The following is a 14,223-nucleotide window of genomic DNA, read 5'->3' as shown; positions in this document are numbered from 1 at the left end:
AACACAATAGCAGCTCATTTATTTAACAATTTCAAAACTCATTACAATGCTACACTGACCTACAATATGGAGAATGAGGTCTCTGACATTGCCTGTGCTCGCTCATAACACTTGATATTACACTGGAACGTTATTTATCAGGTAGGATGAAGACCTTTTGGTCTAAGACCTTTTGACTAACTGAGCACTGCCTCACTGTCTCAACGCAATTGAATACTAACACCAAGGGGGCGGAGCATACATACCCATTTCTCTATGGTGTTAGTTAAAGTCATCAGGAGGAATACTCGTGGTGTTGGTTAAGTAAATGTGTGTGTGTGTGTGTGTGTGTGTGTGGCATCAGGAGGAATACTCATGGTGTTGGTTAAGTGAACGTGTGTGTGTGTGTGTGTGTGTGTGTGTGTGTGTGTGTGTGTGTGTGGCATCAGGAGGAATACTCATGGTGTTGGTTAAGTGTGTGTGTGTGGCATCAGGAGGAATACTCATGGTGTTGGTTAAGTGATCGTGTGTGTGTGTGTGTGTGTGTGGCATCAGGAGGAATACTCATGGTGTTGGTTAAGTGTGTGTGTGTGTGTGTGTGGCATCAGAAGGAATACTCATTGCTGCCGTTACATTTTCTCTTCTGAGACTGGACAATGAGAAGTGGCAGCAGACTGAGCAGGAAGTTCAATGCTGAGATGTCAAATTCCTGCATCAAAAGGACAATAATACACATACTTTTGTAATGACTGTGAGTGTGTGCGCGTTTGTGTGTGTGAAAGATAACGAAGGACTGTGTGTGTGTGTTTGTGTGTGTGAGAAAGACAGAGAGAGAGATGTTTGGAGGTGGTTGAGTAATCATGGGTTTATTACTTACCTGACTTTTTTTATGTAGAGCCCTGAGATTGAGGACCCAGGAGCGGCCAATTCTTGATCAAAACAACCTGAACACGTATTACTTACAGTGTAGTTCGGACTTCCTAGAGTTACTGTTCTGTCTTCTGTCCTGAGCTTTGCACACTAAACCAAATCCATCATATTGGCAATAGAGCATTGACCACAGGGCTGGGCGCTGAGTGCCACCCTGTGTTCAGGAACTGTAGTCTATGTGATACGCAGAACTATGCAGTATACCCACTTAAAAAGCATCACCATCACAGTATACCCACTTACACCACTGGGAACTGGTAACTGTGGTGGAAGGAGACTAGAGTTGGGACCTAGTAGAAGTTGTGTTATTTGATTTGATCTAACTGGCTCCTTACCATTTATTGTATCCATTCCTAGGTTTAATCCAATCACAGAATTCAGGGGGCGGGTTTCTGTAAAGTAAGTATTGCGGTTCAGTCAGGTTGTACAACTCCAACCAATTAAACAACGCCAACCAAAACGTCACAATAGACTAAATGGTACGATAGCCAATGCCCCACTTATGTGAAGTTATTAATATTCATGAGCTTATTTCCAGAACAAGCCGCATGGAGGCGCCCAGCTGGATTTGCATATGACTGACATTCCAGCGCACACGCTAACTGACATGACAGGTGGTTCTGTAGACCAATGGCATGAGGCGTAGGACGGCAACCGGGCGGGGTTCGGTTGGGCGAGGTTAACACACTGAAAGAGCGAGAGGGGGCAGCCTCGCGTTCAGGAGGAAGAGGGAGGGAAGGAGCGAGCGAAAAGGGACCGAGGCTCGAGGGGAGGAATTCGAGGGGAAGAGTCGAGGCCAAGTGAATGATGTGATACAGCGATTTTTTTTTTACTACGAATCCTCATCGAGTATTCAAGCGCGAGCGGTCGCGCCCGCGGTAAGCTGTGGATCGGAGCGACCCCACTGCAGCACGGAGCGCTGCGCCGGATTCACCGATCTGTCGTAACTATACAAAGCCGTCATTTCTGCCGTGGAGGACCGAGGAGCATCTTTTCTGCGCTTCTGTTCGGTCGTAAGAGTGATCGGCGCATCCTTTCCGGTCTAGAGTAAAGGACTCGCAGCCGAGCAGAGGTGGTGTCGCACCGCCATCTGTCATAGCGGGGCTCGGCTAACATTAGTCGCCTGATAACCGTGCCATCAAGTTAACATCTCGGTTGACAGCGACGGTCCGTGATCGTGTATAAGGAAGGCAATTTGAGGCATATGTTAGCATGTGTGTTTGAGTGCCGTGGAGGGGGGGGCGAAGGTGTCATTTAAAACAGAAGTGTAGCAGCAACGTCGGTTTTGGAGACTTGCGAGTCATCATTTTTGTGGAATTAGAGCACAAGTAAGCTACGCGTAATGGCTTTCATGTGAATAATAACATCAGAATAGCTATATGTCTGTAAAAACATATCCCATCTCTACCATAATATACTAAAAATAAAACTTTTATTTTTACATAATTCCATATATGTGATACGGAAAGAAATTGGTCTTAAGTACCCATCTTGGTGATTTGGCGGGCTGTTTTTTGACTGTTAAAGGCCGCTGTCAGATAGTAAGCCTGCAGATTTTACAGTGCAGTCGTGGGTTGACTGGTCTTTATTCCACCTCCTGCTTCTGCTTTTCCAGTGACTGTTGACGGATACAACAACTGACCTAAAACCATCCCTCTCCCCACGCGCTCAGGTGAATAGCGGCCCGACTGGGCCCGCGCGCCCTGGCTGCTCGTCACCTGAGGTTTCCACCATTTAAACCGCATTTCTTGCTGTTGTTGCTGCCGTCTGATGTTATAGGCGCTGCATTACGAGGATATGCGTCTGACCAGATCTCGCTTGTGAACGGATGTAGCCTCGCTGCGACATGAGGGCACTGTCCTTGGCTGCAGGACCAGGGGCGGTCCGCGAGGAAGGACTGCTTTGGAACGCGTCTGCCACACGCTGATGCCGCTTCTGGGGGAACCCTCATCAGTTCTGCCAAAGAGGTTCGGGTGTAGCCCGCACCGGATTCCGTGCCCAGCAACGGCGCGCTTGCGTCAGTCCCAGATCGCACAGACAGGTGCACGTTGTGCAGCAGACTAAAATAAACCTTTTCTCGTGGTTATCTAGTAAAGTAACGGACTTGTAGGTTTCCTGAAACAGTTGTGATGTACCATGTCCTAATACGAAATCACACAGCACAGACGATAATCTTAACTGTTAGCCTTGTACCACAGTTTTATCCATGTTTCGCTAGTATGCTTAGCTAATATTACATATGATGGTTCTTTGATACGTGCACACGATGCTGCATTTAAGTTTGAAGATAGAACGCATGGCCAAAACTCATGTGCCCCAGCTGTGAAAACGGAGTCATGGCCAAACTAAGCAAAATAGCCATTTAACCAGCGCGTAGCAAACCTATGCTAGCGTTAGCTTCCAATTTAATGATCGCTCGCCTCATAGCATCTGTAGGGTCAGCTGGGTTCATCAGATTGATCTGAATCCCACGTTTGCTGCTCAGTTAGAGATAAAGATTGCTCGACAATTTGAACGGCGTGCTCACATGTCTAAAGCCTCCAACGTTCATCAAGCAATCAGCTGAGTGTCGGACTGCAGTGCAACTCGAGACCGAGGATGTGAGCGCGGCCTACTTTAACCCATACGACGCCGCACAGATTTGTAAATGTAAACAAACAGCCGAGAAGGAGGCGCTACCGATAACTGGACCAAAACCGAAGGCAGACTTTGTAGTCATGTTGTACGCTTTAACGTGTTTCCACGCATTTCTATACAATATTTGAGTGATTTACATTACTTAATATTTATGTTACTTTATACAGTTCGCCTGGAACTGTAGAACAGCTGTTGTGGCACGGCCGTGTTTGTGTTGGCAGCTTAGATCAGAGATGATGTCACTGGGACCGACTGGATTGATTTCACCGTGTTTTCAATAAATTTGGCTGACTCAAGAACTGCACAGAACGGCTCGAACGCCTGAGCTCCTCTGCGTGCGTCCGTGAGGCAATGTCGGTGAAGGCAGCCGGGAGAGCGAGACAGCAGTGGTGCAGCCGTCGCATGTGACCCTGTTTCCCCCACGGACTCGCCTTCACCTGCGGAACTGTGGAAGGATTTTGTTTTCTCTTCGAGCGGACGGATCTACACCTCAATTTATTTGGATAAAATATACGTGTTTTTCAAGAGGATTTGTTGTGTTTTGTTGGCGAACATTTTGTGTTTTTCCTTCATTGTTAATAATTCCACTGGCATCACCAGTAAGGATTTTCTGCAGCCATGTTTTCGTCCGAGAGCCCACAGTATCTCCGCCAGGGACTGAGCATGTTCGGTAATCATCACCACCTCCCCTGTCACTCGTTTCTCACACTGAATTCTGCTTTACTACGTGCGGCTAGTGTTTGTATGTGTTTGCATGTATGTGTGTGGCTGTCTCTAAATGGCAAAGTGTTTCTCAACATTGGGTCGTGGCCCGGCTTGCTTTTCATTGGAGGTCATTGGAACCCCGTCGTGTGTTATTGTGGATTAGAGAGTCAACGTTGTGGCACCTGTAACTCCCTTCTCTCTCTCTCACTCTCCTTTTCTCTCTCTCACTCTCCTCATCTGTTCTCTTTCACTGTTCTCTTTCTCATCATCTCTGGCTCTATCTCTTTTCTTCTCTAATCTCTATCTTTCTCTTTCCCCTCCTCTTCTCTTTCTCTGTTGTATATTAAGTGAGTGTCATCAGCTACAGGATTCATAAACAGGACCTGAGCTAATGGAGGCAGTGTTCTCTCTCTTTCTCCCTCCCTCTCCCTCCCTTCATCTCTCTGATGCTGAGGTACTACAGGCCAGTTAGTATGGATGGATACTGAGGCTCTACAGGCCAGTTAGTATGGATGGATGGATACTGAGGTACTAAACAGGCCAGTTAGTATGGATGGATGCTGAGGTACTACAGGCCAGTTAGTATGGATGGATACTGAGGTACTAAACAGGCCATTAGTATAGATGGATACTGAGGTACTAAACAGGCCAGGTACTGTGGATGAGGTTTTAGGAGCTCTGATGACTGCTGTTTATGTGTGGGTTGATGTTTAGTGTTGGGAGTTGATGTTTTGGAGTTCATGTTGATGTTGTTAATTATGTTTTGAGTTGGGGTTGTTGTTGATGATGTCTGGTGTTGATGTTGTTGATGTTTAGTGTAAGATGGCCGATAACCGGTAACTGCTGATTCCCCCTGCAGTGTGGACCAACGTGGAGCCCCGGTCAGTACCAGTGTTTCCATGGCATTCGTTGGTCCCCTTCCTGGCCCCCACCCAACCAGAGCCAGCGTCTCAGCCGGGGGAGGGACAACAGCCTGTCAATCAGCTGCAGGCCGCCAGCCTGAAGAAAGGTGAGCCAAGGCTTTCCCCTAAAGCTCAAACACACACACACATGCATGCACACACAGACACACATGCACACAGACACATGCATGCTCACACACACACACTCTCAAACACACATAAATGCACACACAGACACACCGAAACACACATGCACATGCATACACTCTCAAACACCATGCATGCACACACAGACAGTGAAACAGCTACACACATGCATGTGCACGCATACATAGACACACTACACATGTCTCACTACATTGAACTTAAAATATTTAATGTTTTAGCAGAATGTATTCCTAATGAATTATTATTGTTATGACTAGAGGAAATGCTTCCTGATTGTCACATATAGCTGTAATATTTTTTAGAGGCTACAGCACTGAAGCGCAAAATGCACTCTTCTCCGCCGCGTTAAAAGAAACCATTTCTTTCGTTAGAGTTATAGGATAAGAAGACCTCCGTCTCTCACTGTAAGGCGTGCATTTGGCAAAAGCCCCACACAGCAGCGAGTGGTAATCGGGATTTGTTATTTGTAAAAGTTATTTGCTGCGTCCTGCTTCCAGTAGCCTGGACTGTTGCAGCCCTTTACTTTCGCTTTCCGCTGCGCCTGCTAGTCGGCATGGCCCGTAATAATGTGGCATGAGATGCGTTGCGTATAAGGTACGGACTAGGCTACTGAAGATTTTAGATGAGTCACCGCAGTATAGTCCTAAGTAGCTTTTTTGCTAGGCCCAGCGAAAGCTGGCAATGTGGAATATTCCGCTGGTTGGTGCACACACAACTGTTCAGATTGGTTGTCTGTCCATCGTTTGCGCAGATTTCACTGGAGCAGATCTTGAACACAACTTTGGTAGCCAAGCTGTCCACTTTAATCAGGCCATATGATAAGTTGTGTAACTGTAGGTTATGTAAGTTTATATAGAAAATTATAAATGCACACACACACACAATATCATCGTCCATCGCAGTGTTGTACTGTACACATCTTCAAATTCCAATTGAGGGGACATCGCCCAACCCTAACGCGCACACACATGCACACATTGACACACTGAAACACACATTAAGGGATGCAGCTATCGATTCTTTTTGGAATCGAGTATTCTAGCGATTATTTCATCGAGTAATCGGATAAAAAATAATTTTGTGTTATTAAGTGCAATTCATTAATATGCACAACAATCATGCCGTATGCCTAATAGGGTGGGCCTTTAATGGGGTAAAAAATATTTTTTTTGGAAATGTTCAACTCTCACCCCCTAAATGTGTTAGGGTGTCAATAAAAACACACTGTGCAAAATTTTGAATTGTTCCTACAATATCTAGAGGTAGCTCAAGGCCTTTGAATATTTCCGGAATTGCTAATTTTTGCAGAAATTGTACCATTTAAGAACGCACAACAAAATAAAATGCAATATTATTTGTTGGTCAGACTATATAATAAGGAGAATAGCAATAATAAACAATGTCAATTAAATCAATAGCCTAATGAAATAAACAATGAAACGAGGGGGGGGGGAAGCAATAATAAACAATAATGTCCATTCAATCAATAATATAAAAACTATAACATGGTAAGACTACATTAAAGAGAATATCAATAGTAAACAACAATGTCAAATTAATCAACAGCCTAATGAAAATAAAACAATATTTTACAAACCATAACACATAAAAAGCGCTTAAAGAACTAAGTGCATGTTGAACAGATATGCCTTTAGACCCCTCTTACTGTAAATGACCCAAAACTATCACAGGAACGGAGAGCACTGGGCAACTCATTCCACCAACATGGAACCACTGAGGAAAAGAGTCTTGAATTTGACCTAGCATTTATGACTGGTCGACACAACAGACGACCGCAGTGGGCGGTTGAGGATGTATATCTTGATGTATATCTTGATCATTGAATTAAAATAACAAGGAGCAGATCCAGTCAGTGTCCAAGGCCAAAAGAGAAAGTGAGAGATTTAAATTGTATCATCATATTGTACAGTTGTACACCCGGGACGTCCTTTTTCTCTTTGGGCCAGAAGAAAGTCTCTATCTTCTGGTTTCCTGAGATGAATGAGTGCATCTTGATGTGCGATATCAAACAGGTCTCCCAACTGGTCTACGAAGGCCTCTACATTGAGTGTCAGAAGTTCTCTTGGCATTTTTCTTCAGCTTCTGACATTTGTTGTGTTTCCAGTTGTTTTATGGCATGATGTTGGGGACGAACGGGAATCCTAGCCTTGTCCTAGAATACCAAGACTTCTTTGATGACCACTGTTGCACTTTCATGAAGTTTTTTTCAATGTTTTATGGTAATATTACAACAAACATAAAACCTGCTTTTTGGAGGGTAACTTTGTTCCAGTTATTTCAGTCTCTTCTGATCCAAGTAACCATATAGCGGATTTGCTTCATGTTGCTTCAGCCATTGTCTCAGTGTATATTGTCTATTGTGCTTCATTCACATTGATGCTTTGAAAGACATATCACAACTAAAACAGGAGTTGCTATGAATTGCTCACAACAGCATATTATTGGGAAATACCGGAATCAGCAGATGAGATTAGCAAATCAGCATTGCAAATTTAAATGGACAATATTGAATTCCAATTTCAATGTGGTCACCAATAATCAATACACATTGTCATTGACTGCATGGTCAAATAAGTCCATTGCTGCCATAAGCATATATTATTAAACAATTATACATGCTAGCACAATGTATCACATAATACGCGAAAAAATCCTGAATATGCACACTGCACAGTATGTGTTAAACTTTAGAGGTCTTGAGCAACCTCTAAATATTGATTAATATTGATAAAACTTTGCCCAATTATTTTTTTTATTTATTCAAACATTTTGGTGGGGTGAGAGCATGAACTTTCAAAAGTTGAAAAATAAGGACCACCCTAATGCCTAAACTAGCCCTAGTCACTTCAAAGTAAATACATATATTTCCTGCATAAGAACGGCAAATATTTCCTCCCAAACTGCAGTTTTGAAACTTAATGTAATGCAGTTATTTTTTTGGTAAAGGCTTTAATAATTATGTCTGGCGTAGGCGATAGGTGAGGTAGCCTAACCTAACACCAGGAGTGTGTGTGCATGCGCATGCGTGCGCGAGAGACAAGATGAGTGTGTGTGTGATACCGCTACTAATACCGTACGTTCTAACTAGCTAATACATTACATTAACTAACACCAGTGTATACGTTGCCTTGTGTTGGCGGCTACGCTTGGTGAGCTGGTGTTAACAACTGGATGTTTCGGTTTAGATGTTGAATCATCAGTACGCTGGTTCTGCTTAGCAGTGGACATATTGCACCTTATCTTCTTTTCTAAGTTTGAAATGATCCCAAAACTTTGGACATTCTCTGCTTTTTACGGACGGTTTTCAGTCATTTCGCCCACTTAATTCTGAGGGTGCGCGTCAGTAATAACAGTCCGTGTGAAACAATAATCCCTGAGCTGAGCAGGCCACGTAACGCAAGTGATAGGAATTCAACGAAGCTTCGAGGCAGAGAACTCTCCTTGATCATTTTTTGTAATTGAATTATTTACCTAACTTAATTGTATGTTAAACAAAGGCATTAGAAGAACACTTGGTTGATTTGGCCCATCGATAATCAACAATAGGTGGTGATAGACAGATGGTTTATCCAATCAGCTAACCAGTATTTTGTCCCCTTCCCAAAAGTTCTCCAACGGAAATTCCCAGATGGACATGCAGAGCAAATGTGAAGCATCCATCTGGCGGAGTCAGGTTACTACACTGATGCCTGTGCCTAAAGGGAAAATCTAGCTCTAAATTGCAGGAATGTGTGTGTGTATGGCATATCTGTCGAACCGTACCTCCGATTGATTTCAAACTTGGCAGGTATCTTGCTATGGGCACGAGTAATTGCAGTGCCAAGTTTGACGTTGTTTAGATAAGTAATGCAAAATAAATTGTTAAATATATAGGTAAAAAATGCACACGTTGGCTTTCTCCGCTCTACTGTAGCCACTCCCCCTCTCACACAGCACAGGACCAGAGACAGAGAGGGTAAGCGGAGTTTTGGCAGCACTGAATCAGGGCACAGAGCGGATCAAGATGCAAAATATTTGGATGATTGTCATGTCTGACGTCAACAGTAAAGATTCCCTGTATGCAGTTTGCTTGCATAAAATGATTCCGATAAAGACTGTTTTTGAGTCACATCGTTACAAATCTCATATGATGATGCATCTTTCTACAAAATGGTCTGTCTTCTATATCATTAAGTTATTCAATAGGCGAAACATATAGCCTTACATCATGTCACTTATAGACTAGAGATTGTTGAGTCACATTGTTGCAAATTTAATACGATAATGCATCATTCTACAAAATGGTTTATCTTCTCTATCAGGAAGTTATTCAATAAGCTTAACAATAAACATATAGCCTTAACTCAAAACAGCTATTAGGCTCGTGTCATTCTGATCTGTAAAAATGTCACATGCAGCCATGCCTAAATTCTGCTTACTGCAAATTAATTATAGGGTAATATATTATAATATAATATCCTGCAGGAATGGCATTTTTTAACAGGCATGCACTAGTTATAATAAAAGAGATGTTGAACTTTAAAGTCTGTAATGTTGGTTTGGCTCTTCATTGATTCACTCATCTGCCAAAATTGTTTTTTAAAATATGTTCATAGCAAAAATGGATGCATGCGATTAATTTGGATTAATTAGTATGTAATTAATTAGATACATTTTTTGAATCGCTTGACAGCCCTAGTGAAAACGTACAACTTTTATGTAGTTTCATGTAGCCGTGGCCTACTGGTTAGGGCTTCGAACTTGGTTGCCGGTTCAATCCCCGACCAGTAGGAACGGCTGAAGTGCCCTTGAGCAAGGCACCTAACCCCTCACTGCTCCCCGAGCGCCGCTGTAGCAGGCAACTCACTGCGTTAGTGTGTGCTAGTGCTGGGCGGTATACCGGTTCACACCGTATACCGTTGTATATTTTCATTATGATATGATTTTTTTATATACATCCATACTGGTGTATTTGATTACACAACGTTTGGAACGCTGCGCCGTGCGACAGTGTTTCAGACGGGACTTTTTTCACACGCACGCATGGTGCCACTCTAAGGCATAGTGAGGGTAAACACAAAACACCATAAGTTTTCCCCATGAAGTATGACCCTTAAGGCTTCATTTCTCCTTAAGGGGTTTATTTAAGGGTGTTGCACAGAATACCTTAAATTGTTTCTTTAGTTAAGGAAAAACGTTAAGGGATACTCCATTGAAAAGGATTACCGTCACGAAAATTCTATTGAGATTGTTCAACAGCTGTAACTAGCTGGCCAGTAGGTGATGTCGTTAGTTAGCAACCCACCGAACACAGTGACGTTTAATGTTCATCTCACCTTAAGAATATTCACTGAAATTATCCAGGTAGCAAGTAAAGCATGTTGTCTATGGTTATAGACATGCACTGAGCAATACTAGCTGGCTAGTTAGAAATTATCCTGACTGTCATCAGTGCACCAAAACGAACTTTTTTGTTAATGTTTTGCCTAGCGAACCGATCCGAAGCTCATGGCAGGCTAACAAGACATCCACATCCATATAAAGTTAACGTTAGCCTACCACTAACGTCATGTAAACCACACAATAACAATAAGGCATGTTTCTGATAGGCCTATTTGACAGAGTAAGTATTAGCAGAGAGGTTTTATTTTAAATTGTATAATTTTCAAAAAAGTATAATTATTGCAAGTTGCACTACTTTTTGTATTGGTTTTATACAAGATGTTTGTGAAATTTGCACAGTAAAAGTTCTGTATTTTGACTGCAATTGTCTTTGCATTCTGATTAGATTCTTTATTAGAACCATGAGTGGCTCTTTGTAAACAGCATCATTTTCTGGGGCCATGCAAAACTGCATTACCACTAGTGTGTTATTCTACATCATGACAGTAAAATAGACCATCCTTAGTCAATGTAGGCTACTGCAGCAATTCCTCTCTCAACCTGTAGAAAATGCTGTGAACATCTGATTATGCATGGGGGAAAAAATACCGTCATATACCGTGAAACCGTAAGAATTTTTAAAAATACCGTGATATACATTTTTGGTCATACCGCCCAGCACTACAGTGACATACAAGTTGTCTACAGCTGTACTGAAGTACACTGAAAACATGTCTGCTATACTGGAAACATGTCTGCTATAATAGAATCATGTCTGCTATAATGGAAACATGTCTGTTATACTGAAAACATGTCTGCTATAATGAAAATATATTTCAGAGTTTCAGGGCGGGGTTGTTCAGCTGAAGGAGAGCAGCGATGGTGCTCCCCAGACCACCACCCCCGTGGAGCCCCAGAACCCCGACCCCCGCGAGCGGGACCGGGACGGCGAGCGCGATAGACCTGACAGCGAGACCGAGAGCGATGTGGATGACCCGTAAGTGTCTGTCTGTGTGTGTGTGTGTGTGTGTGTGTGTGTGTGTGTGTGTGTGTGTGTGTGTGTGTGTGTGTGTGAACCTGAGAAAGCCTGCATTCAAATTGCTGACCAGTCTCAGGAGAGTGTAGCCTGTTTCAGCACCACCTGAGTCGGATCTGTACGGAACTGAACACATCATCTCACACACACACACACAGAAATTGTTGAGGCTACCAAATTTAGTCAAATACAATTTTATATTTTTCAGTACCTGCTACACATGCAAATCTGCTGCTTGACAGAACTGTTCTGGCTTACTGTCACCAGGTGTGACTCAGATGAGGCCCTTGCCTATATTAAATGAACTTTAAGGAACTTATATTAAAGGAACTTTTTGGGAAATTATATATCTGTCTACACCAGAGTTAGATAAGAGGATTCATGCTCTCCCCCCCCCCCCCCCCCCCCCCCCCCCAGGTTCTTCCCGGGGGTCATGCCAGACCCCCCCATGTCTGTGTCCCCGGTGAAGAGGAGGACACAGTCCCTCAGCGCCCTGCCCAAAGATGGGGACAAAAACAGCCCAGGGAAGGTACAGATCATACACACACGGACACATACGGACACATTAAAACACACAGACACTCACACACACACGGACACACACACACACACCAATTCATGTCAATTTGGTTCCAAATGAAAATTTAACTAGAGCCTAGCTTGAAAAATAGCAAACAATAAGGGGCCATATAGAACCCCCCCCCCCCCCCCCCCCCCCCACACACACACACACACACACACACACAAACTCTCCTCTCTCTCTCTGTCCACCAGAGGGAGAAAGACCACATCCGCAGGCCGATGAACGCCTTCATGATCTTCAGTAAGCGGCACCGGGCGCTGGTGCACCAGCGGCACCCCAACCAGGACAACCGCACCGTCAGCAAGATCCTGGGCGAGTGGTGGTACGCGCTTGGCCCCAAGGAGAAACAGAAGTACCACGACCTAGCCTTTCAGGTACACACACACACACACACACACACATACACATACCACACAGCACACATACCACACACACACACACACACACACACGCATAACCCCTCTTCTGTGCAGGTTAAGGAGGCCCACTTTAAGGCGCACCCCGACTGGAAGTGGTGCAACAAAGACAGGAAGAAGTCCAGCTCCGAGGGGCGTGGCTTGGGCGGGGCCAAAGACGTCAGGGAGAGGAGCATGTCCGAGACCACCGGTATGAGCCCACCAATCACAGCTCTCCTCTCACACAGAACCAGCCCCCCACCAATCACAGCTCTCCTCTCACACAGAACCAGCCCCCCCACACACACGCTCACTTAGCAAAGACTGACTGTGGAACAATATACATGAAAATCGTACTCACACACACATTCACACTACACTCGCGCTCACACACACACACACACACACACACTCACACACACACTAGGCCTTTTCACACAGAGATCACGCTAAATTTGCGGGAAGAGCAGACGTCTTTTTGCCGCAACGTGTGTCTGAAAACAAGGTGAATATTTGCCGGCCTGCTGATCTGTTCACATGATGCAGCATTTTGGGGAGCCAGGAGGCAGGATCAGCTAACAAATTAAAATGTGACGTGCAACAGGGGGCGTGTAGGTCTGACACATGAGGGAGCTAGTGAGTCGGCGAATCCAGAGTCGTATATATATACCGCCGGAAAAATGTTCAGGCTTTCCAAAAGTCCTTGAAGTTGTGGCTTGCACGACTCAGAAGGTCAGGCCACACACGTGAAACACCTCTCTGCTCTTATTCAGACTCATCTCGCTGCGCTTATTGAGAATTTTGATCGCTATTTCCCAACAGAGAGGTATGACATTCTGAATGATAAAAGGTGGATCCAAAATCCCTCCGAATTTGAGAGTCCAGAGTCTTTGCTTGAGTTGACGCTTAGTCCTGCAGAAGAAACTGAGTTGTTGCAGCTCACCTTCGATCGCACTCTGCAAAGATGCTATGGATCTGTGACCTTATCATCATTCTGGATAAGCATTTCGTCAGAATATCCTGTCCTCAGTAGGGCCAGTATCTAAATGCTTATTCCTTTCACTACTACATATATGTGCGAATTGGGATTATCTGTGCTCACAAAAATGAAAACCAAGCACAGAAATAGACTGAATGCTGCGCCTGATATGCGTGTTGCGCTCTCCTCCTGCACCCCGGACTGGAACGCACTACAAATACGCAGACAGGCCCACCTATCCGATTAGCAAGGTTGAAATGTTATTAAAGCCATGTTTTGTATTTGTAATCTTTTTGCAATTCTTTTATTGATTATTTTGTTCCAATATTGATGGTTCAATTGAATATTGAGAAGAAAAAGAAATGGGCTAGCCTACGTTTTTCTTTAAAACAGCCTACATTCATTAATGTTCAATAATGGTCAACTCCACCTTTATTTTGTGATTCACGAATAATGAATATTGACTTGGGTCGTGATGGCTTGTCAGGGCTCCAGACTAACTTGTTGCATTGGTTGCACTGGTGCGC

General features: G+C 43.9%; 1 protein-coding gene across 1 annotated transcript in view; it reads left to right on the top strand.

Moving 5' to 3' along the window:
* The first annotated feature begins 1,628 nt into the window (after nt 1-1,628).
* The window catches only part of cicb (capicua transcriptional repressor b), a 37,972-nt gene continuing 25,377 nt past the window's right edge, over nt 1,629-14,223 (top strand). Inside the window, exons 1-6 of the mRNA XM_076280609.1 lie at nt 1,629-4,216; nt 5,111-5,260; nt 11,544-11,700; nt 12,157-12,268; nt 12,514-12,696; nt 12,796-12,928. Of these exons, the coding sequence (XP_076136724.1) occupies nt 4,165-4,216; nt 5,111-5,260; nt 11,544-11,700; nt 12,157-12,268; nt 12,514-12,696; nt 12,796-12,928 (787 nt within the window). The 5' untranslated portion in view covers nt 1,629-4,164. The remainder of the gene's footprint in view (nt 4,217-5,110; nt 5,261-11,543; nt 11,701-12,156; nt 12,269-12,513; nt 12,697-12,795; nt 12,929-14,223) is intronic.

Source organism: Alosa pseudoharengus, unplaced genomic scaffold, assembly GCF_046254945.1.
Source record: "Alosa pseudoharengus isolate Yale_2024_CS ecotype anadromous, Long Island Sound unplaced genomic scaffold, YU_APseudo_1.1 YU_APseudo_1.1_scf_12, whole genome shotgun sequence".
NCBI lineage: Eukaryota > Metazoa > Chordata > Actinopteri > Clupeiformes > Clupeidae > Alosa > Alosa pseudoharengus.
Note: the sequence above shows the minus strand (reverse complement) of the source record. Positions and strands in the feature narration are given on the sequence as shown.